We start from the raw sequence: 19,669 nt of genomic DNA on the forward strand, positions 1-19,669 counted from the left end.
GGCCAAAATTTTTAACTTAAAAAGAGAGGTTCAAAAAATTGTTGTGACTTAACGGTGGCTCCATCCACTTCTTTTATAAAGTCCATGATTGGATTTCCTTCTGATTGTGATCTCTATTGGCTTGACTTCGGCTTAAGTACAACACAGTTAAGTTGTTGATGTTGGTCAGCCTCGTCCCTTCAGTTTCCCAAGTGCAACACGGAAAAAAGGAGGAGTTATTGTTGTATTGGCAGCCTTACTGTGCTTCTCCTCTTTGCATCTCTGCAGGATCTCTAAGCTTCTCTGATGCACAGGGTGCTGCAGAAAGCTAAAACTATCCACACTTTTCAAAACTGCACAGGGAGCAGCGTCATCATGCCCTTGGAGAAGCAAAACAAAAGACAAACAGAGAAGAAGAAAAAAACACAAGAGATGAAAAAGGGGAAAAGAGAGAAAAATGACAGATTAGACAGCGAAGAAAAAGAGATCAAGAGATGCAGTCGTCTACCGGAGAGATACCTGTGCAAGACATTTGGAGAGAAGATGATTGACATTCAAAACTGCAGTTAGCGGCAAGATGTTTGTCACTGTAGTAATGTGTGTGTGTGTGTGTGTGTGTGTGATTGTGTGTGTGTGTTTGTCACCCAAAGCACTTCTAAACAATGTCTTCCACAAGGTTTTCTGCAACCTTACCCTTTATGCGAGAGTAATTGGAGCCAATTTGATTTCATGTTTAGTTCATAATCATTAAATGAAAAGGTTTCCATATTTAAAAATGTGATTTAAGCCAAAAGAAGACATGTCCAAAGTTCCCTTGGGTGACAGAAATATTTTTTTCCTGAAAGATAAATAAGGGTAAATAAAAGTTACAGCATGTAATTTTAAAATTTAAAGGGGTCAAGGCGGTGCATCCAATTCAGACGACGGCAATGCTTAAGGAGGATCTGATGGGTGACATGTAACTCACATCAAGTACAGCTAGAGAGACTCACAGGGAAAAGAAGACATTCATAAGGAAGATAAAGCTGAGAGACAAAGAGCAAGAGCTACAGTAAGTACACAGCAGAACTACGCACACACACACACACTACAGAGTAATGACTACTAAAACACAAACTATAGGCGAGATGAAGCTCGATCTAGAATGAAGGAAGAAGACAACATTTTCACAGCAAGGCATGTGAGCATCAAGACTGGAAAAAGATCAAAATGTCTGTAAACCCTGACAGTGAATTGTATGCGTTTCTTGTACATCTGTATAAGTTTGCACATTGAATAGTGTTCTGGCTCTACTGAGAGGTACCTGTAATGTTGACATGATGTTACGTAAAGGCGATGTCTTTCCTCTTATTTTGGATTCTTTAGGTTCTTTGATTTTGTGATGACCTGAGCACTACAGCGAGCACAGATTTTTCAAATACTCTACACACATTTTTTAAATATTCTACTGAACTATAATCTATATCACTGAAACCTATAGAGCTTGAAAATACTGTAAATTAAAATACAAGCACATTGAAACATGAGTATTTGCCTTGTTAAATTAAAAGCACTTTGGATATTTGTGGAGGACTGATATGTTTGTCATATTTCACTCACATCTGACTTCGTCACTGTTATGTGCCTGACAGTTAAAATGTATCTGTGCGTGTAAAAGGGCTCACCTGTCTTCTTCTGTGTGTGTCTCTTCCCGGCCTCTCTGAAAGCCACCAGGGCCCTGAAGTAGGCTCGGAGTACCGCCCAGCGGAAAGTGGCCGACGGGTCGATGCCGATCAGCCCGCAGATGAAGGCGTTCTTGCTGCTCTTCAGTAGAGCAACGATGTCTGGACGCATGTGGTCGGTGTTCTTCTCCCTGAAATCCTGTGGAAAAGGAAAATGAAATAACATGGTCAAATTTAATTAAAACATTTTTTATCTTCATCCCTTAACTCCTCCAATGTTTTTTTATAAACCCTTAACACACTAGAAAACATGGTGTCTTTAAACTCTGCTGATGATGATGATTGAATTCAAATCCAATAACTTTATTTAAACATTAGAGCAGATGACAACATGGCACATAAACCCCTCCCACACAGACACACGCACACAGACAAAATATCACTTTAAACAATGATCACTTAGCTTATAAGACATAATAAATAATGCGTGACAAAAAGAAAATAACCATTCATGAGTCAACTCGCTCTTATAATGCCGGGCCTGTTGGTATTTTTGCTAAACAACCATTACATGTGTTTTATTCTGAACCTCAGATGTAGAAAAAGGAACAAGTCAGAATACTTTGAATGTTATTCAGAATGAGTGCATTTGTTTTGTTTTTCAGATTTGAGCTATGAGTCATTTTTTTTTTTTTTTTTTTTTGCAGAGGCGTTTTGTTGTTTTAATCTGCAAAAGAAACGCATTGGCACTGTTGCTTTATGTGATGTAATATCTTGGAACAGATTCACATTTTTAATATCCCTTAAATCTGTTCAACCTAAAGGTTATGTAAGTTCTGAAAATCATCATCACGCTTATGGTTTCTATTTTGGATCAGCACAGACAGGATTATGCACACAGCAGTCTCACATGGCCTGCTCAGGCGTTTTCAACCAGCACACGCTGCATGTGACACGACCTTTGAACTAAACAAAAAACAAACTTCATACAATCAAAAGCAGCATTAGCTGCATGCTGCAGAGAGAATGAACGTGTCTAGCTCCACAGCTGCGAAGGAGGATTTTTAAAGGATCATGTAAATAACCCATTAAGGGGAACTAAATAGATTGCCTTATGTGATCAGCTGTATAACAAGAGATGATATTGTACGTCAATGTGTGACATGAATGAAACATTTCCCTAAAAGCTCACAGAGCCTCAAAAACAGCAGAGACCAGCTGCACTTCCCTTCATCCCCTTTCCTGTCCAATCAATGACTCAGTGTGGAGGGATGATTACACTGACCTTGACGCCGTACTTGACCTTGCCAGCGTAGTGTTGGATGATGAAGGCAGGCTCCATGACAGCAGGAAACTCGATGTAGCTGTTCCCCTCATGCTGCCGCTTAAACTTATCCAGCAAAGTCTGGTTGGTGGCTTGAGGGAAACTGGGATGAAGGGATGTGAGATTTTGATTAAAACATATTTTCATGAATCATAATAATGAAACACATATATTAAAGACAGCTTTTCCACCAGTGTTGGATTAAGACACAATAACAGGTGCTGTTGTGCAGACGTAGCATGATAACATCGCTCTTATAATGTTTCTTAATGTTAACAAGAGAGCAGTGATTCTGTCAGATTTTACTTTGGTTAGAAGCATGAAACCTGGGGAAGTCAAAAGCACAACTCGCAACTCTGGCAAAAACTTTTCATACAAATGTATCTGTTTAGAAAAATGCACTTCTAAGTGTGTTATCAGACTATTAGTGTTTAGAAAGCACTGGATTTCTTATCTTACCATGAAATATTAAACATGGCCCTCAATAAGGGAGCAAATTGTCCGGTTACCAAAGCCTTCATTACACTAATAGATCTTCACTAAAATAAAGTATTAAGATGCCTGATTTGTTGTTTTTCTGTGGTTTGGAGATTGCTTTGATTGTGTATTTTGTCTTGTGCTTTTTTTCTGTTACACATTATAGAATTTCAGGAAGAACAACACCATTGTATAGTCTGACATCTCAAACTAAAAGTGATCATTTAAAAAAAGGGATGTAGAGTTTTTCGCATAGGGTTAACATCCAGACAACTGGCCGACTGCTTACAGGAAGAGGAGAGGGGAAGAAAGAGACGGCAGGGGTTTTTGGGGTGAAACCTGAGCTATGAAAACAACACGGCCAAAGATTCAGAGACTTTCCAGCTTTTCTGAGTGGGAGGAATTAGATTCAGGGTCAAAATGGAGTAGAGGGAAATAAAGGAGGAAATACTGTTGGCAAAATCGTTTTGACTGCTGAAAGAGAGAAAGGTCTGCATTCTTTTCAGCTCCCAATGAGCAAGTTTATTAGAGACAGTGTAATGTTTCGATCCTAAAGATGTCAGGCATGTGTGCACTTTCAACCGGTTCATTTACCTGAGGGAAACCTTTAGGATCGAAACATGTTTAAAATAAAGTTTCTAACTGGGAGCTGAACAGTGTGCAGATATCTTTATGCATTTTACTGGAGGTGCACAAAATAGTCTTCTCTTATTTAAAACCAAGATGAGATAACATAACTAGCTATGAACCATGAGAGGGCCATGACTGTGAACAACATTATAGTAATAACATCATATTTTGAAGGTTACAGAAGTAGACCCACAATTCACATTGTGTCATCATATTTATTGTTTGTAACTTAATAGTAATTAATGAATGATTGTACCATTAATGTAAGTTCTGTACTGAGGTGCACTTTAAGCTACTTGTTCTTCTCCTTTCGATTTTCTATTTTTTATTTCAACTCAAATGATGTTCAAAGATTTTTTTTGTCTCTCAGACACACATTTGAATAATTAAGTTAAGGATTGATTGGCAGATTTCTGACGAGCAATACAGTCATTATTAATAAACAACATGAAAATATTATACTTCAGTTAAAGCTCCTGAGAGAAACTTTAGGTTTGCGTTGATTTTGGCGCCCCCTGTGGACAAAGTGGTACATGTGTAACAAAGAGCTAACAGCTGGAGTAAAACGAGGGCGGTTTTTAGTTCTATGGTAAGCATAGTTACAGTTCATATCATACTGCCATCCTCCTCTGACTTGAGGCCAGAGGCACCAGGTGATTCACCTCCCGGATGAGTTTAATAAACTGGTCCAAGAGGCTGAAAGACTCACTTGCACTCTTCATCCAGTAGGTGGAAAAGCGCTGTGGGCTTCTTGCTGATCAGGTTAATGCAGCCTGTGTTGTCTATGTAGTCGATGTTGCGCCAGCTGATGCCCTCTGACCTGTACTCCTCCTGCAGGGACACACAAAAGAAACAGAGAGGGGTAAGAGTCAGTACCGTTTCATACTCTACTCTAGAGATCCTGCATTGAATTATGAGGCCTGGCCTGCCGTGCCCATGTTGGTGTTGCAATAAAACAGCTGCTACGAGAGTCTGAACATTTGGTTTAATTCTGTCTTAAGACAAGTGAGTTAGAGTGTGTGTGGCGTTGGCATCAAAGACAACACCTATAAAATATAAAGTAACCTATTAACCAACCATAAAACTGAAGCGACTCGTCTAATGACAGATGTTTAAAATTATTCTCATCAAAGCAACAATGTTGTCTGTGTGCATGCCTTCATGTTGTCCCTTCATGCCATTACACTTTCTTTAGATCTTAGATCTTTAACCTCTCTATGGTTAAATAACGAGAGGAGCACTCAGGGCATTTGGTTTGTGCATGTTTTTGTCTTCCTGTCTGTTCCTGGGAAAGAGATTGAACCAATAAAGACTTTAATCCAGAGGAGGTTTAATAAGAATCACTGAGGAGCTTTTTTTTTTTTTTTCCTACTCTGACAAAACTCAAAAGTCAGTCGCTGAAAAAAGAGACAAGTTCACAGGGGCAAAAAATATCTCAAAGGGATGATGATCCCAGTATTATTATCTAAATAATGAAACATAAATAACTGAGTGCGCTTTTCTTGAGTCCTGTGGAAAAAGGTTTATTGAGATACGAGGTTTGAGAGCATCAGTCCGTGACACATTATTTGTCTCCTGCAGTGATTTCTAGTTTGTGCTGACACTTCCAAACATTAACAATCCAACATAATACCTTTGACAAAACACTTGTTTCAGACTCAAACTTTTCTTTTTTTTCTTTCTTTTTTTTTGGGGGGGGGGGGGGGGGGGAAGGGTTCTTTTGGGGCTTTTGATGTTTTTTTGTCTGGAGAGACAGGACCGTGAATAGAGTCAGAGTCAGGAGAGCAAGAGTGGGGAACAACATGCGGGAAAGGAGCCAGACAGACCCGGACCCCCTATTTCCCAGGACTTAACCCTCTAAACATAGGGGTGTGCACACTAAATACTCCCTTTCACTGCCTAATCTAAATACACTCTTTCATAATGGAAGTTAGCGGAGCAGCTGGTTCATCCTTTTGGACATTTTACAAAATGAGACGCGTTTACTGAAACAGTGTGTTCAGAGTTAAAAGCAACATAGATCATTTGTTTACCTTTGAATCAGTCGAAAGCAATGAGCTCAGAACTTTTCGGTCCCACGTCTCTTATAAACCATTTCACTACAGGAAATCTTCTTGCATAAAAAAAAACTCACAACTCTTATTAACATGGAGGTTACTGGGATCTCACCTGGAGCCATTTGACATAAACCAGCACTGACAGTGTTTTTGAGCAATTACTCTACAGAACCAGAAGGGGGAGACACAAGCTACAAACTGTAGGTTAAACTTCAATTCAACATTTAAGGCAAGAAATAAAGTAAAAATTACTACCTGCAGGAACAACTGTGACTCCAGGAGCAAAGAGTGACTAAGTCAACACGTAAGGCTGCATCTTACCCTCTGTGTGTACTGACCTTGTCTGGTTAAACTGCTTATAAGCTCAGGTTTTAATTAGTGTGAGAGGAGCGTGTTGTCTCTTTGATCAAAATGAAAAGTCTTGATTTGAAGTGATTGTAGAAGAATGGTTTAAAAAGGATTTAACAACAAGGAATATTCAACAGTTAAAAGTACCACAACAATTAGATTTTGTATTGCTTATTTGTTTATGGTGTTTGTTGTCTGATGCTCTTTTTATTTGTTGTCTTCCTGCAACTAAAATGTCCTGCAGGAGAAACGTTACAGCTGAAGATTACATCTGTCATGAAGACCTTTCACAACGGAAACACCTCAGAGTTGTCTAATGGACTACTTGGGTGCGTGTTTTGAGCTTTTCTATTCTTCTGAAGACTCAAAGCGCTTTTACACAGCAGCTCACTCCGACGTATTCACAAACTGATGGCTGCTACACTATGTAGGGTCCATCAGTATTAGCTAACTTCAATTATACACATTGATACGCCGCCCCCTCCAATGAAGCAGCGGGGGCAACTTAAGGTCGAGGACACATCAGACATGTTGCTGCAGGAGCTGAGGATCAAACTGTTCCGAGACGTTCCACTGAGCCACAGCGCAGGATGTTTCTGAACAGGCTTGAGAAATCTCTCTAGTCTGTAGACTTTAAAACCAACACCTGTGTAAAATATTGTAATCCATGAGTCCTGGAATAAACATTAGATTATTCAATGTGTGTGTCAGATGGGTGCTGACTCAGCTCTTTGGCGATCACTGAGCTGTGGTTTGTGGGGGTGTTTCATTGGATTGCATTACATTGCACAGGATACTGTATCCGCCCCCTCGACATGCTTTAAAATCATCTCCCAATAGCTGCAGTGATTCACTCTTATTTTGACTCAACCATCAAGACGAAACAACCAAAACATGTCCCAGAATCAGCGTCCTCACAGCGCTGCGCTGATTGTTTGTACTTGGGTTAAAAAATTGTGTTCAAAGGGTTTTATTATTTCTTGCCAATCATACCTCACAGCCCATCATCCAATGGTTTTGCTTATTCTGCATCTGTCTTAATGAATACAGGAGCAACAAAAGATACAAACAAAACTAGACTGGAACAAAAACTAGAATTTGCATCAAACTGCTTCCGCTCCAAATGCAGCCAAAATAGCTTCCGTATTCCTCCACTGCCGGTTGATGATCTTTCAATACATACCTAGGAAACTTTTGCAAGCATTAGTTTGTCATAGGACCAGTCGGAGACAGAACAACATCCATTTGATGTGCTATGTCTGTGCTATTCTAATCTAATTGAAAGCAGAACACATGTAAAAAAATGTTTTAATACTTGGAAACAAATTCAGGCATCAAGGGGTTAATGACCATTTATCTGACCCTGCCTGTATTATACTTCACATGTCAGATACATTCATGTTAAACAACAACATTCATTTAACAAGAAGAAAACTCTGAACTAAAGCCGAGACAATCTCATTCTCTGTGAAACAAAAGAAATAAAACCTACGGAACGTATTCAAACCATCCCAAAGGTGAACTGCACCATGAAACCTGAAAAGAGTTATACTACCAATGAGGGCATGTCTTATATTTTCCTGAGAAATTACCATGCAAAGGGACAAAGCAAGACGCTCCTGTAAAAACCAACAAACACAATAACAATCGCAGACAACTAACAATTAATTTATAACGAGGCCCCGAGACAAGCTGAACCCCGACACAAACTCCTCTACAATAACACCGATGGGCGATCTCTCAAAGGTCATACTGTAGATGAGCCAGTACAGGAAGGCTGGTACATTTTACCATCAGTTCAGGGTAACTTTCGCATGGCTGGACAACAGCTGCTTCCAAGTGCAGATCGGATCGACTCAAGCTACAGTCAAAGCAAGATTGATTGTTTCCTAACTTCTGTTAACATCAGAGCTGAACTGCTCATCTACTGAATTCTCTCATGGTCATACTGCAGACTTCTGGCATAAATATTATCATAACATTCATTTATTCCAATTCAGATCTTTCAACAATGTAATTACTGGCTGAGAGGTTGTTGGAAAATGTTGGAAAATACAATAAAAGGAAAGAGGAAAATGTTCCCCTTAAATGACCATCAGTGTGCCCATAAGCAAACAATTTATCCCCAAACTGCTCCGGCAGAGAGCCTCAGTGGTGGACAGACGAGTGGAAACATACTGTATGTAACTGAAGACGAGGGTGTGAAGCTGGCCTCAGCAGAAATATGAAGCATGCCCGCTCTCGGTCAACTTATCCCTGCTGAGTCTTTTTCAGAGGCTTTCAGAACGCCTCAGTGCTGGATATCGATTTTGTTCCTCACAATAGTGAAGCTGAAATGCATTTACAGCCTGCCATGAACCCCCACACCCCTCAGATTCTTCTGTTCAAGTCTTTAATATCCAGTCAGTCAGATGCTAATGTGACACTGTGCGTGGGCCTTTTTTTCTTTTGAAACTTTTCGCGATCTGGAGTTTAGGAAGACGACTCCAACCTGCATGCATGCTGAGGTTTACTCATAAGGAGAAGTCAGGGAGAAAACTGAGGAGAGGTCAATCCATGTTGATGTAAACCTTCAAATGGACCATGAACTACTGAGAGTAAGATCATGGATATCTGTTAACAAGCAAAACTCCTCCTTCATCAAGCCTTGTGAAAATAATCAGCCAGAAGTTTGGAGACGAGTTGAAGAAAAGACTTACTGCACCCTTAAACTTAAACTTTTCCACTTGTGCATACGGATGTGTTTTTTTAAAGTCATGATCCCCTGTATCCAGTTTACTTATAAGATGAATTATTTTTATTCTTTATGTCTATTCTTGTGCATTGTCAAGCTTTAAAAGAGTTATTTTTGAGCACCATTAGGTCGCCAAAAGAACAAATCTGACATGCCCGTAATCTACAGCACAATCATTCTGATTTCTTTTCAACCAACCTTCAGCTCCAAAACATAGCAGTCTTTGAAGTCTCTTCTCATGACATTCATCCACATGTGTGTTGTAAATCATTTGACATATTTATGACATTAAGGTGAGAAATGGCCTTTGAACAAAGCAGAGTTGACCCAGGACAAAGTCACTCATGTCTCAGTGTACTTCATGAAACGCACACAAACCTTCCCACACGTCCAGGCAGGCTACTGATTCAGTTAATCTCAAGGTAAACACAATGTTTAACTTACTGCACAATCTTACAGGTCATGACTTTCAAAAAACCCTTTGAAGCTAATAAGCTCACTTAAGAGAACATACATCCTCAGCCGGGTGGTCACGGAGAGGACCTGCTGAGTCATACAGCTGACAGCTTTGACACTAAACCCCGTTACATCCCGAAATGAAGAATTCCTCCATTGTTTCAGCTTCATTGTATGTGTGTTGTAAGGATAAGTGTTTTTTTTTCTTTAAAAAGGCAACAAGCAGATATTTTAGAGGTTAAATTAACAAAACATTAAAATGACAGCTGCAGTCAAACAGTAGTTCAGCTGTAGGTCAAAGCTATAAATAGTGAAGTAAGAAAGAAGAGTTTACAACAGAGGAATATTTAAAGTCTCACCTGTTCCAGTTTGAAAGTGTGCTGGTTGAAGTAATGCTGGAGACGCTCGTTGGCAAAGTTGATGCAAAATTGCTCGAAACTGTTGTTCTCGTAATCCTCGAAGCCAAAGATGTCGAGCACTCCGATGGACAAGATCTGACGGAGACGAAATAACACGACATTAAAACAACAACATATCGTCTGGATTCATGTGAAAAAATGGAGACAAGCCATTGTAGACGTCGTTTGGGGAACTATTTAGTTTTATCTTTTTGGATTTTTTCCTCCGTCTGATCGGACCCTGTCATTCAGACTCTAAAGAGTTAACTGAACTTAAAAGCTGCACCTCTCTTTACCTTGAGTGTCATTTAGGCAGTAACACATCCTAACTTAAAAGTCTCTGGATTGAAGCTGTCCCACCTTGGTGGTCTCCACCAGGTCCTTGATGTTGAGCAGAGCGTGGTTGATCCTGAAGACGATCCAGTCGAACAGAGCGCTGTACAGAGACTTCGCCATGGAGTCCCGAACTGTGCCAGCCTGCAGATGGACACACACATCATCTCTTTAGTGTTTCTTCAAGAGGAAACATCATCGTTTATGTTTTATTAACTTCCAACTACTGAAAAGACAGAAGAGAGTTATACATCTGTTTCAGTGTTCAGTACAATATGAGACATTTTTATATAATGTATTTTAATGTGCTGTTTGATGTACATTGTACCACTTTATTGATTTTTATTCACCTACTTTTTAATTATTTTATTAACAGTTCAGTTTGTGTTTTTAATATATCTATACCCTTTGTATATCATTGCTGCATGTTTGTGTCTTAGTCCCTTGTGTATTTGTTTTTTTCTAGTTTTAGACATTTTAAAGACCCCATCTAGGGACAAGAGTTACAATTGAGTTGAGGAATGACTGTGCTGTGTTGCATCAGTTCACAAGCTTGACTCTAAAGAAATAAGTCCACTGTAACATCTGTTTCTGAATCGTTTTATATGTACGTGATGTCTCAAAGGAGAGAAGTCTGACACTTTAGGCAACGTATCACTTCCTGGTTTGAACGAGACTGAGACCTCTGTTGCACCTAGCTTAGTTTAGCACAGGGACTGGAGACGGAGGGAAACGTACAGCACAAAAGCACAAAAGCGTTTTAAGATGAAATACAGTATAGCTTTCTATCCGCTTCTCACAAGATCACTTGTTTCAAAGTTTGTCCCTCGTTCATTTTTTTGTGTAAAAAGCCGATAAAGGTGGAGATATGTTGCATCCATAAAATACTGTAACACTAAAAAACAACATGTGAGGCTGATCCTGTTTTTCTTGCATCTCCAAAGCAGAGTCAAGGGTCTGCTATCTGTAGCTTCAGAGTTTTTTCACAGATGTGAGAGTGGCATTAATCTTATTCTGAAACGCTCATCAACAAAGCAGAATGTCCAACTAATCACTTAGACTTCATGAAGCTTATTTGTGCAGATCGCGAGGTTTGGGGAGCCATCCGTTACTTTAGCTGCAGACGGACACTAACTCTGACTGCAAACATCTGCGCCATATGTTAACGCTCGCCTTGTAACAGTGCACATTTGTTCAGGTCCAGCACAAGAAATACAATGAATGGAGGCTTTTGAAAATAAAACAGATTTATATCAAGGACAACATCACAGGGAACGCTGGCCCACTTTGAGGGTCAAGATGTGCAGACAGATGTATTTCTCCTTCCTTTATAACCAAACACTTAAAGCTGAGAGTAAATCACATCCTCGCTGTACTTTCAGGAGCCACTGCTCTAACAACTCAGACGGGAACATGGATAATGGGTTTCCCCTAAAAGGTGCAAATAAGATAAACAGGGAAAACCTGCCAAATACATCTCTGGCATTGATTTTCTCTACTGGACCTCTGACACAGAAAGCAGCTTTACAGACATGCTGGCAGACTACACTGTGCCACAGCAGGACGTCCCTGAGCTTTTATTAATGTCATTATCCAGACTAAAACTCATCAGATGTGGCACAGACAGAATCATCCGCTAAGCTCTGATGTTGACCTAATGGAAATGATTAGCTTTAATAGGATAAACATTGTCTGTTTAGAGTAAATATGCAGAACTTAAGGCTCCGCTGCTGGGAAAGTCAAGTCATAAGAGACAAACATGAAATATCTGGAAAGATTATTCCATAAACTTCACGTTGTAGGGTAAGACCGTGCTCGATCAATGGAGGGTTATTTAGATTCAAATCTGAGCCAAACCCTCGGAGATTATTTCACAAACGCGTCATTGTTGATTTATTGTGAGGAAACCTTCTTACTTCTCCTCTGAAAGGATTTGACCTTGCTGCAGCACAGGAGAACTTTGGCCTTTTGGAAACAAAATTAATCTCGCTGTTGCTGCTAAAAGTTTAAATTCCTTTGTTCATAAACTATGAACAAGGATATTTTTAGCAGCCTCAGACCAAATAAGCCTCTCGTGAGTCAGCCCAGATATGATTCTGAACTACATACGTACTGTGGTCTAATGACCCATAAGCTTTTCATTATTTAGAGGAAGTCGGACTCAAAACATTCAGATGGGAAACGGCCTCATAATGGTGGAAAGTCATTAGAGTAACGCTCTGATTTCTTTGAGCTTGTGTATGACGTTAGTTAAAAGGGAATGAGACTGTTGTGACTGTTGGAGCAATATTTACACAAAGACCACCCAGTGTGCAAGAAAAACAAACACTGTTTGTTCATATGAAAGGGCTCCGTAATATCTACGTAACTGTTATGAGGCTGGTGCTGGTTTTACTGGGAATGTGTGATGTGCCACCGTCCCCTGGGAGAGATTGTGGTAAAGTATTGACTCCTGTAGGCGAGTATACTGTAGAATTAGACAAACTGCCAAATCAAACCCAGACAATGGCATGTGTTTGATATCAATATAGCTGAAAAAACTCAGGATCTGTGTTTAAGGAGTTTGGCACATGAAGCTGAGTATCTTTGTCACTCCCTCGCTCTCTTTCACTAATCTCTCATCTACAGAGCAGGACAGGCATTTGTTTTCAGTCAACTTCCCAATGAGGACTGTGGAGGGACCTGACTCCCTCCTCTCTCAAACAGATCGTCTATGTGAGTCTCTAATTGTGGGATTTTTGTGTACATGTGTGGAGTCGCAGAGGCAGTGAGGGACAGGGCAGGAGGAGATCCGGTGCTGGAGCACGTCGTCCTGTAAACACAGCGGGTCAGACTGAAGAGACGAGGCTGCAGCTCGGCGGTCACTGAGTTCACAAAATGCCTGAAGTAGCATTTTAGGGAATTATGTTTCATCAATGCATTAAAGAGATCGGTGTGGTACAACATTAATTAATTATTGATATTCTTTTTTGAAGGTTTATTTTTGCTGAATGAAAAGTGACGTGTAAATATGGGAGAATTGGAAATGCAACAGAAGGATTGACCTGACTGCACAGTCAGCTGTGGAAATATTAGGATTTAGAAAAACAAATTCATCAGTCAATAAAGTGTGTAGATATCAAAAATCATTGCTCTTACATCTCTAAATTCTAGTTGAAGAGGGCATGTATGCACAGAGGGCATGTTGCACCATCTAAAAGTCTGGGAATTTATTGATTTCTGTTTATGCACGGTCTGGAGCAGCAGAGTGTAGTCTGTCAATAGACTTCAAGTTCAAACACAAACCTGTCCTTTTGATCCATTTTTACCTAAGGAGTTCTTATTCTGTCTCCTACACGGCCTCAAATCTCCTTGGATTTGACTTCTTTATAAACATAACATACTACATTAAGCATGATAACATTTCTAAGCTGACATTAACGCTCACCTCTGCGAGCTTGTAAGGAACAATCAGCTTCTCTCCGACAGTGACCGTCTTCCGTGTCGTGAGCGCTTCAAACAGCATCTCTTCTTTCACCTGGTCACGACATGGAGAGAGAGAAACAAATTATTTAATGCTAAAGTGTAGACTTTAATCAACACATAACAGCAACAGTGTGACAGCAACTGTGCCGAGTGAATTCACTTCCCACCAGAGTTTACTTTGACAGTCTTTAATCTCTTGTACGCACGCTGCAGGAGCTTTTAAAAAAAAAAAATCGAGTCCACCAACATTCAGTCATGAAAACCGTCTTCTCTTAGATAACACTCCGCTACAAACATCCTGTCAGCGCAGACCTTCAGATAAAAGCAGAGATGTGACAGATGTGCACAAACACACAGCTGGCGCCTCCTTATGTGCTTTTTTATCTTCAATGATTTGGTCATGAGTGATGTTTGCCTGAAGCACATCGAGTGAACACCTGTCGATGAAATGTTCTGAAAATATTACTGTACGTTGATCCAACAACTGATTTGTAATTAAACAGTCTAGTCACTAAATGAGCCCAAAACAATAATTATGAATCTAATCCTTAAACCACACTCTTTGGAGGTTACCAACCTGTCAATTACAACATAAATGTATCTAACTGCTTCTTAATGGTTGTTTAGCTGGAAAGAACAAAATGAGTCGTATCGCCAACCTTAAGAAACTCACTTTAAAGAAAGAGGATGGAATATTTTGAAGACTTTATGAAGGTTAAGGTGAGATGATGAGAAGGAAAAGTAGTTATAAACCCATCCTGCTGGTGCAGGGCAAAACAGCAGACCAAGGAAGAAGAAGTGTCAGCACATAAATCATTTTTTTTATTCCATCATAATCACTATGTTTCGACCAGAGGTCTTCTCCAGGGGAAGATAACGTCAGGCCAAATGTTGCGATTGTGATGGATTCAAACTTTTTGTGGTATTTGAACAAGTTTGCATTCTTCTTTTTCAGATAACGAGAAGCAGCCATTAGAAAATGAAATTAGACGCATCAAAAATAGCAAACAAATCTTTTTAGGACATCAGGACGTTTTTAGTTCATGTCTGAAAATGAACAATTAATCACGGCACAACAAAATCTAAAAACAGAAAAGATGTCACCAAAACCAAACCATTACAAAACTTGGTTTTAACTTTTTTATTTTAGCTCACTAAATATAATTTGAATAAATATCAGAGCTGGCCCATTAGTCGACACTCTGACTTGTTCCTACTTTTATATATTCAAACATTAAATGACGTGTAAAAGCAAACGCCCACAGGGTGTTTTTTTTTTCATACCTCCAACAGTTCAGAGACGACAGGCAGCACTTCAGGGTTACAGATATCGATGGAGTCGTCTCTGTAGGTTTTCCTCTTGTAGCGGATGTTGCCCAGGTGAAGGATGGCCGACAGCAGAGAAAAGATCCTGAACAACAGTGAAGAAAACTTTAAGATTTCTCTTTTCTTTTGGCTATTTCTCTTTTCTTAACGAGACAGCTGAAAAGACACAGGACAAATTGGGAGGAGACAGTTCGGATGACGTGCAGCAATACTCCTTAATCAATACTGGAGCTGCTGCATATGAGCTGAATGCTTAACAAACTCCACATAAACCTGCCCCTCATTTCAGGACACTTTTAAAAGAAGCCCCACTGAAACCATACTACAGATTTATCTATAGCTGCAGTCATCTTCTTAAACAGTTGCAATCTTTGATTTGTATTCCTGCTGATTAGATTAGAATACTGATCAAACTGAGGTCTGGGTCATGGAGTGTGAAGGAGACAGAAAATGTGAGCTCGAGTATGGAAACGTGTCACTCTCTTAAATGGTGCTGCATTTTATTGATGTAATTCTTAATGATAATTAAAATAAAGATTCTTCAATGCAACACGATGAATTAAAAAAGTTAGGCTTTAACAACAACGCTATCTTCTCACAAACGCTCATTGAAGCTGTGTGTAGTCCTGCACAATATGAGGAAGATATGTGATGTGTGATATCATTGTACAATAACAATGCATTCATTGTATGAAGTGTGATAGCATCAACAATTCAAGCAAATTAGCTTTGACTCCTACACGTGCGTGTCTATCTTCTCACCTTATTTTCATAACTAAACTGGCTCATATTAATGTGAGAGACTGATATCTAGCTTGAGCCTCATCTGACTGCATCATAATGGAGTTAAAGTGTGTTTATTATAGCTAACTGAGAAAGCATTGTCTGTTTACAAAAAATGATTTTTCTTATTTACTGAATGATTTAAGACTTATGTGATGATTATTGTGAATAAACATATCATGATCACACTTAAACTGTGATTAATTGTGCAGCACTGGTTGTGTTTGTGTCACTTACTGTTTGCGTGTTGCAGGGAGAAAGCCCACCATCTCCATAGCGAGCTGAAGCCTCTCAAAGTCATGCTTCAGGTCTTCTCCTTCTACTGTGAAACAATCCTGCAAAAAAAATCAAAAAAAATCAGGAACCCAGTGTTGTCAAGCTCACAGCAGCTGTTACGACACATGAGCCTGGAGGAGCAGATGACAACTTATTATCAGGTTTAGAGGGGCTCACTTAAGAGTGTTGACCTTAAACTGTGCAGGGATGACTTGAATGTTTACAAAGAGCTCGGCTAAGATGCTCAAAATAGTTGAAGTTGACTTTGCAGCCGAAACAAAAAACAGCAAAGTGGTCAGAATTTCACAGAAAATGAATGACTGCTCAAATAAGCTATCATTAAGACGCCTGGCGCTCTCACAGATCAGCAACCCTCTGGTCTGATGTGCAGCGCATCCAGTCACAGAAGTGTTTGCAGGTTCTGCTCATGTAGTGGAAAATCTGGTTCAGCTTCCCACTAAAAGCAACCCTGTGGAAATTTGGCAAGCTGGCAAACGTGGAGCATTTTATGGGGTTTTCTGGTATTTGAGTGATAGGAGAGCAAAGTTAAAGAAAGAGGAAAGAGGGGGGAGGTTTGTTTTGATGCACCGACATGAAGTGTGCAGAAAGGTGCTTCTATGCACATGCAAGTATGCAAGTAAAATGAGTCCATTCACATTTTACACAGTAAATGGGATCTACAAAATGAGCAGGTCTTAACTACAACTGGAAAACACGTTTGGTCATTATTATTAAAATGATGCATAAAAGTACTTAATAGTAAATCACTGCATCTAATTGCACACTTGAGTGGGTGTGTTTATGAATATATCTAGATTAGCTCTGGATTATTTCATGATAAAGATCTCTTTTTCCCAGATGAAGATCAAACAGTTTGATGCAACAACATACTGTGACTGCAGTCTTTCACTTCATACTGCCACCGTAATGTGAGGTCTGCGCTCTGCTTTATGGGCTCATTCCACTATGGCTACCATAATTATCACATACCGAGGCCTCAGAAACACAAACACTCCAACTGTGAGACTCACACTTACTCCAACGTGCCTCCTTGTTTCCTCCCTCACTCCGTGTTTTCATGGCACAAACCCTACTGACCTGTTAGTGACTCTGCAGTTCCACTGAAGAGAAATGTTATGTTCTATAAAGTTTAAGCTGTTCTCCAGTGAAAACAATCTGTCAGTGTAATAAAAAGGTGTTATAATAATAGTCCAAAAGTTATATATGAAACAAGAGACATACAATAAACTCACTACAATCATGAATATGTGACTCACGTAATACCTTTGCCCTTTTCTTTGCCTTCAATTGTGAATTTAGCAGGTTGACTGAAATATATTATCATGTTTCATGAACTACGCTGCACATGTTACAGTTTTACACACTAAACAAGTGTGCACTAAAAGACTTGCAGAATCAAGCAGCTTTATTGTTGTTTCTTTGTATCACCAATGTCAAAGCACCTGCCCTCTTTCTCTTAATAAATGGGAATCTTAATTTCAGGAAAAAAAATAATAAAAATCCCTAACAAATCCAAAATGAAATTGTTGATCATTGACATCAAACAGAACTATTCCAGTATTTCTGCTTAGAGCAGAATGAGATAACATGTGAAACTCAGCCATTAAAGGGGGTAGTGGTTTCTCTGATTAGAGAAAAATATGCTGCAGATCAGTTACATACAATACAGAGAATTAAAGTATGCTTGTTTATAAACACACACATGTACACCGTGTCGGCTTCTTGGGCTGAATAGGATGATATGATTCAACTAAACGTAAATTAGATTTTTTTTCTTTTAAATCTTAATCACAAACATTCAGCAGCGTTGACCCACTTCCTTATAGGAGCTTTGGCCAAACACCATACAGTAAATATGATGTTATTGGTTCATAACAACTAACAGTAAAACCCTATATTTGCTGATGAAGTTCAGGTCTTTGTGAAAATCTTTAGCTGTAGCAATCGAGTGCAAAAAATATGACAAACTTAGCGAGGACCTCATCATTGCTGAGGAGGATTTCACTTTGGGTACTAGAAAACACTGCACTGTCATTGATCAAAGAAGTCCCACAGGTTACAGAAAATCACCAGCTACAGTGGTCAGGATATGACTAGACATACCAACATAACTCACAGAAGCAGAACAACAGTGAACAGCAAAAACAAACAAAGCTAAAATAAACACAACCCACACCACACCAGGAAATTTCCCAAAAAGCAACAACATGAGCGGGGTGAGGAGAAGGGCAGGGAGGGAGTGTGGAGATGTGAGGGGAAAATGTGGCTTTAACTCCTTCGAGTGTTCAGGTGACTGAACAATCTAAGTGTTAATGTTTTACACACGCACACGCACACGCACACGCACACACACACACACACACACACACACACACACACACACACACACACACACACACACACACACACACACACACACACACACACACACACACACACACACACACACACACAGAGCTGAGACACAGATACTGACCGGTTCACTGTCACAGTAACTGTCCCAGTGCTGTTGGTGGGCTGACTTTGTCGTCTGCAAATGTTGAGGAAGAGTTTTAAAGGAAGCAGGGATACGGTTAGACAGCAGCATTCCAATAGAAATACATACTGCAGGATTAAATATGTTCAAAGATTTATGTGCAAATAGAAGCAATGGAAGCACATGCAGTTTAGATAAAGTACAAGCAATGACTGAATTCCACAAATCTGTTCATAACACATTGACACAGGCAAATATTAAGTAGTCAAAGTCAGGGATAAGTAAAGCATTTAAAAGCTTAGAGACACAGAGACGTAGAGCACAATACGGAGTCACAGTCATTGAACAACAAGAACATTATAACATGATCAAACACATCAGGTTAATAAAGCAGGGACCGTATGTTTGCATGCTTTCAGTGAATATTGTACAGATATCTGCTGGCAAACATAAAATAACATTTCTCAACATGTGAATCACATATATATATATATCAATAATAATTTATCTTTTTAAAGGTCTATTTGTGGTGAATTGGTTTATTTAGACATGCAGAATAAGATGTGTGGTCCTGAAAGCAAAATGCAGAATGAGTTATTAGTAAAAAAAGGAAACACAAATAAATGACTAAAAACAAAGGCAGCCACAAACAAACTTGTTTACATGGCTTGTAAACAAGTTCAAGTAGGGTTTCTAAATCCATGAAAGAGCTGAAGCTAGTGGAAGACTGTGATTTCTGTTGTTGCAGAGAATAAAAGACACCAGAGAACAGGAGTGCAGGAATGTTTTTGTGAATGTATGTGTGTGTGTGTGTGTGTGTGTGTGTGTGTGTGTGTGTGTTTTTCTGTTTGCATGTGCATGTAAGTGGCCGGAAGGAATGGAAGGAATTCCCTGCTCTGTTGTGCGTAGGCGTGAGGATTTGGGA

The 19,669-nt window shown here is 39.5% G+C and overlaps 1 protein-coding gene across 7 annotated transcripts in view; it reads right to left on the minus strand.

The window, feature by feature from the left end:
- The window catches only part of myo9aa (myosin IXAa), a 100,640-nt gene that overhangs the window by 26,802 nt on the left and 54,169 nt on the right, over positions 1 to 19,669 (minus strand). For all 7 annotated transcript variants that reach the window (XM_079339539.1, XM_079339536.1, XM_079339540.1 and 4 more), the window contains exons 6-15: positions 18,745 to 18,798; positions 16,209 to 16,306; positions 15,147 to 15,273; positions 13,825 to 13,914; positions 10,425 to 10,541; positions 10,026 to 10,160; positions 4,781 to 4,902; positions 2,926 to 3,067; positions 1,644 to 1,839; positions 240 to 359 (exon numbers count right to left, since the gene is read on the minus strand). In XM_079339539.1, coding sequence (XP_079195665.1) covers positions 240 to 359; positions 1,644 to 1,839; positions 2,926 to 3,067; positions 4,781 to 4,902; positions 10,026 to 10,160; positions 10,425 to 10,541; positions 13,825 to 13,914; positions 15,147 to 15,273; positions 16,209 to 16,306; positions 18,745 to 18,798 — 1,201 coding nt within the window. The remainder of the gene's footprint in view (positions 1 to 239; positions 360 to 1,643; positions 1,840 to 2,925; positions 3,068 to 4,780; positions 4,903 to 10,025; positions 10,161 to 10,424; positions 10,542 to 13,824; positions 13,915 to 15,146; positions 15,274 to 16,208; positions 16,307 to 18,744; positions 18,799 to 19,669) is intronic.

Source organism: Symphodus melops, assembly GCF_947650265.1.
Source record: "Symphodus melops genome assembly, chromosome: 3".
NCBI lineage: Eukaryota > Metazoa > Chordata > Actinopteri > Labriformes > Labridae > Symphodus > Symphodus melops.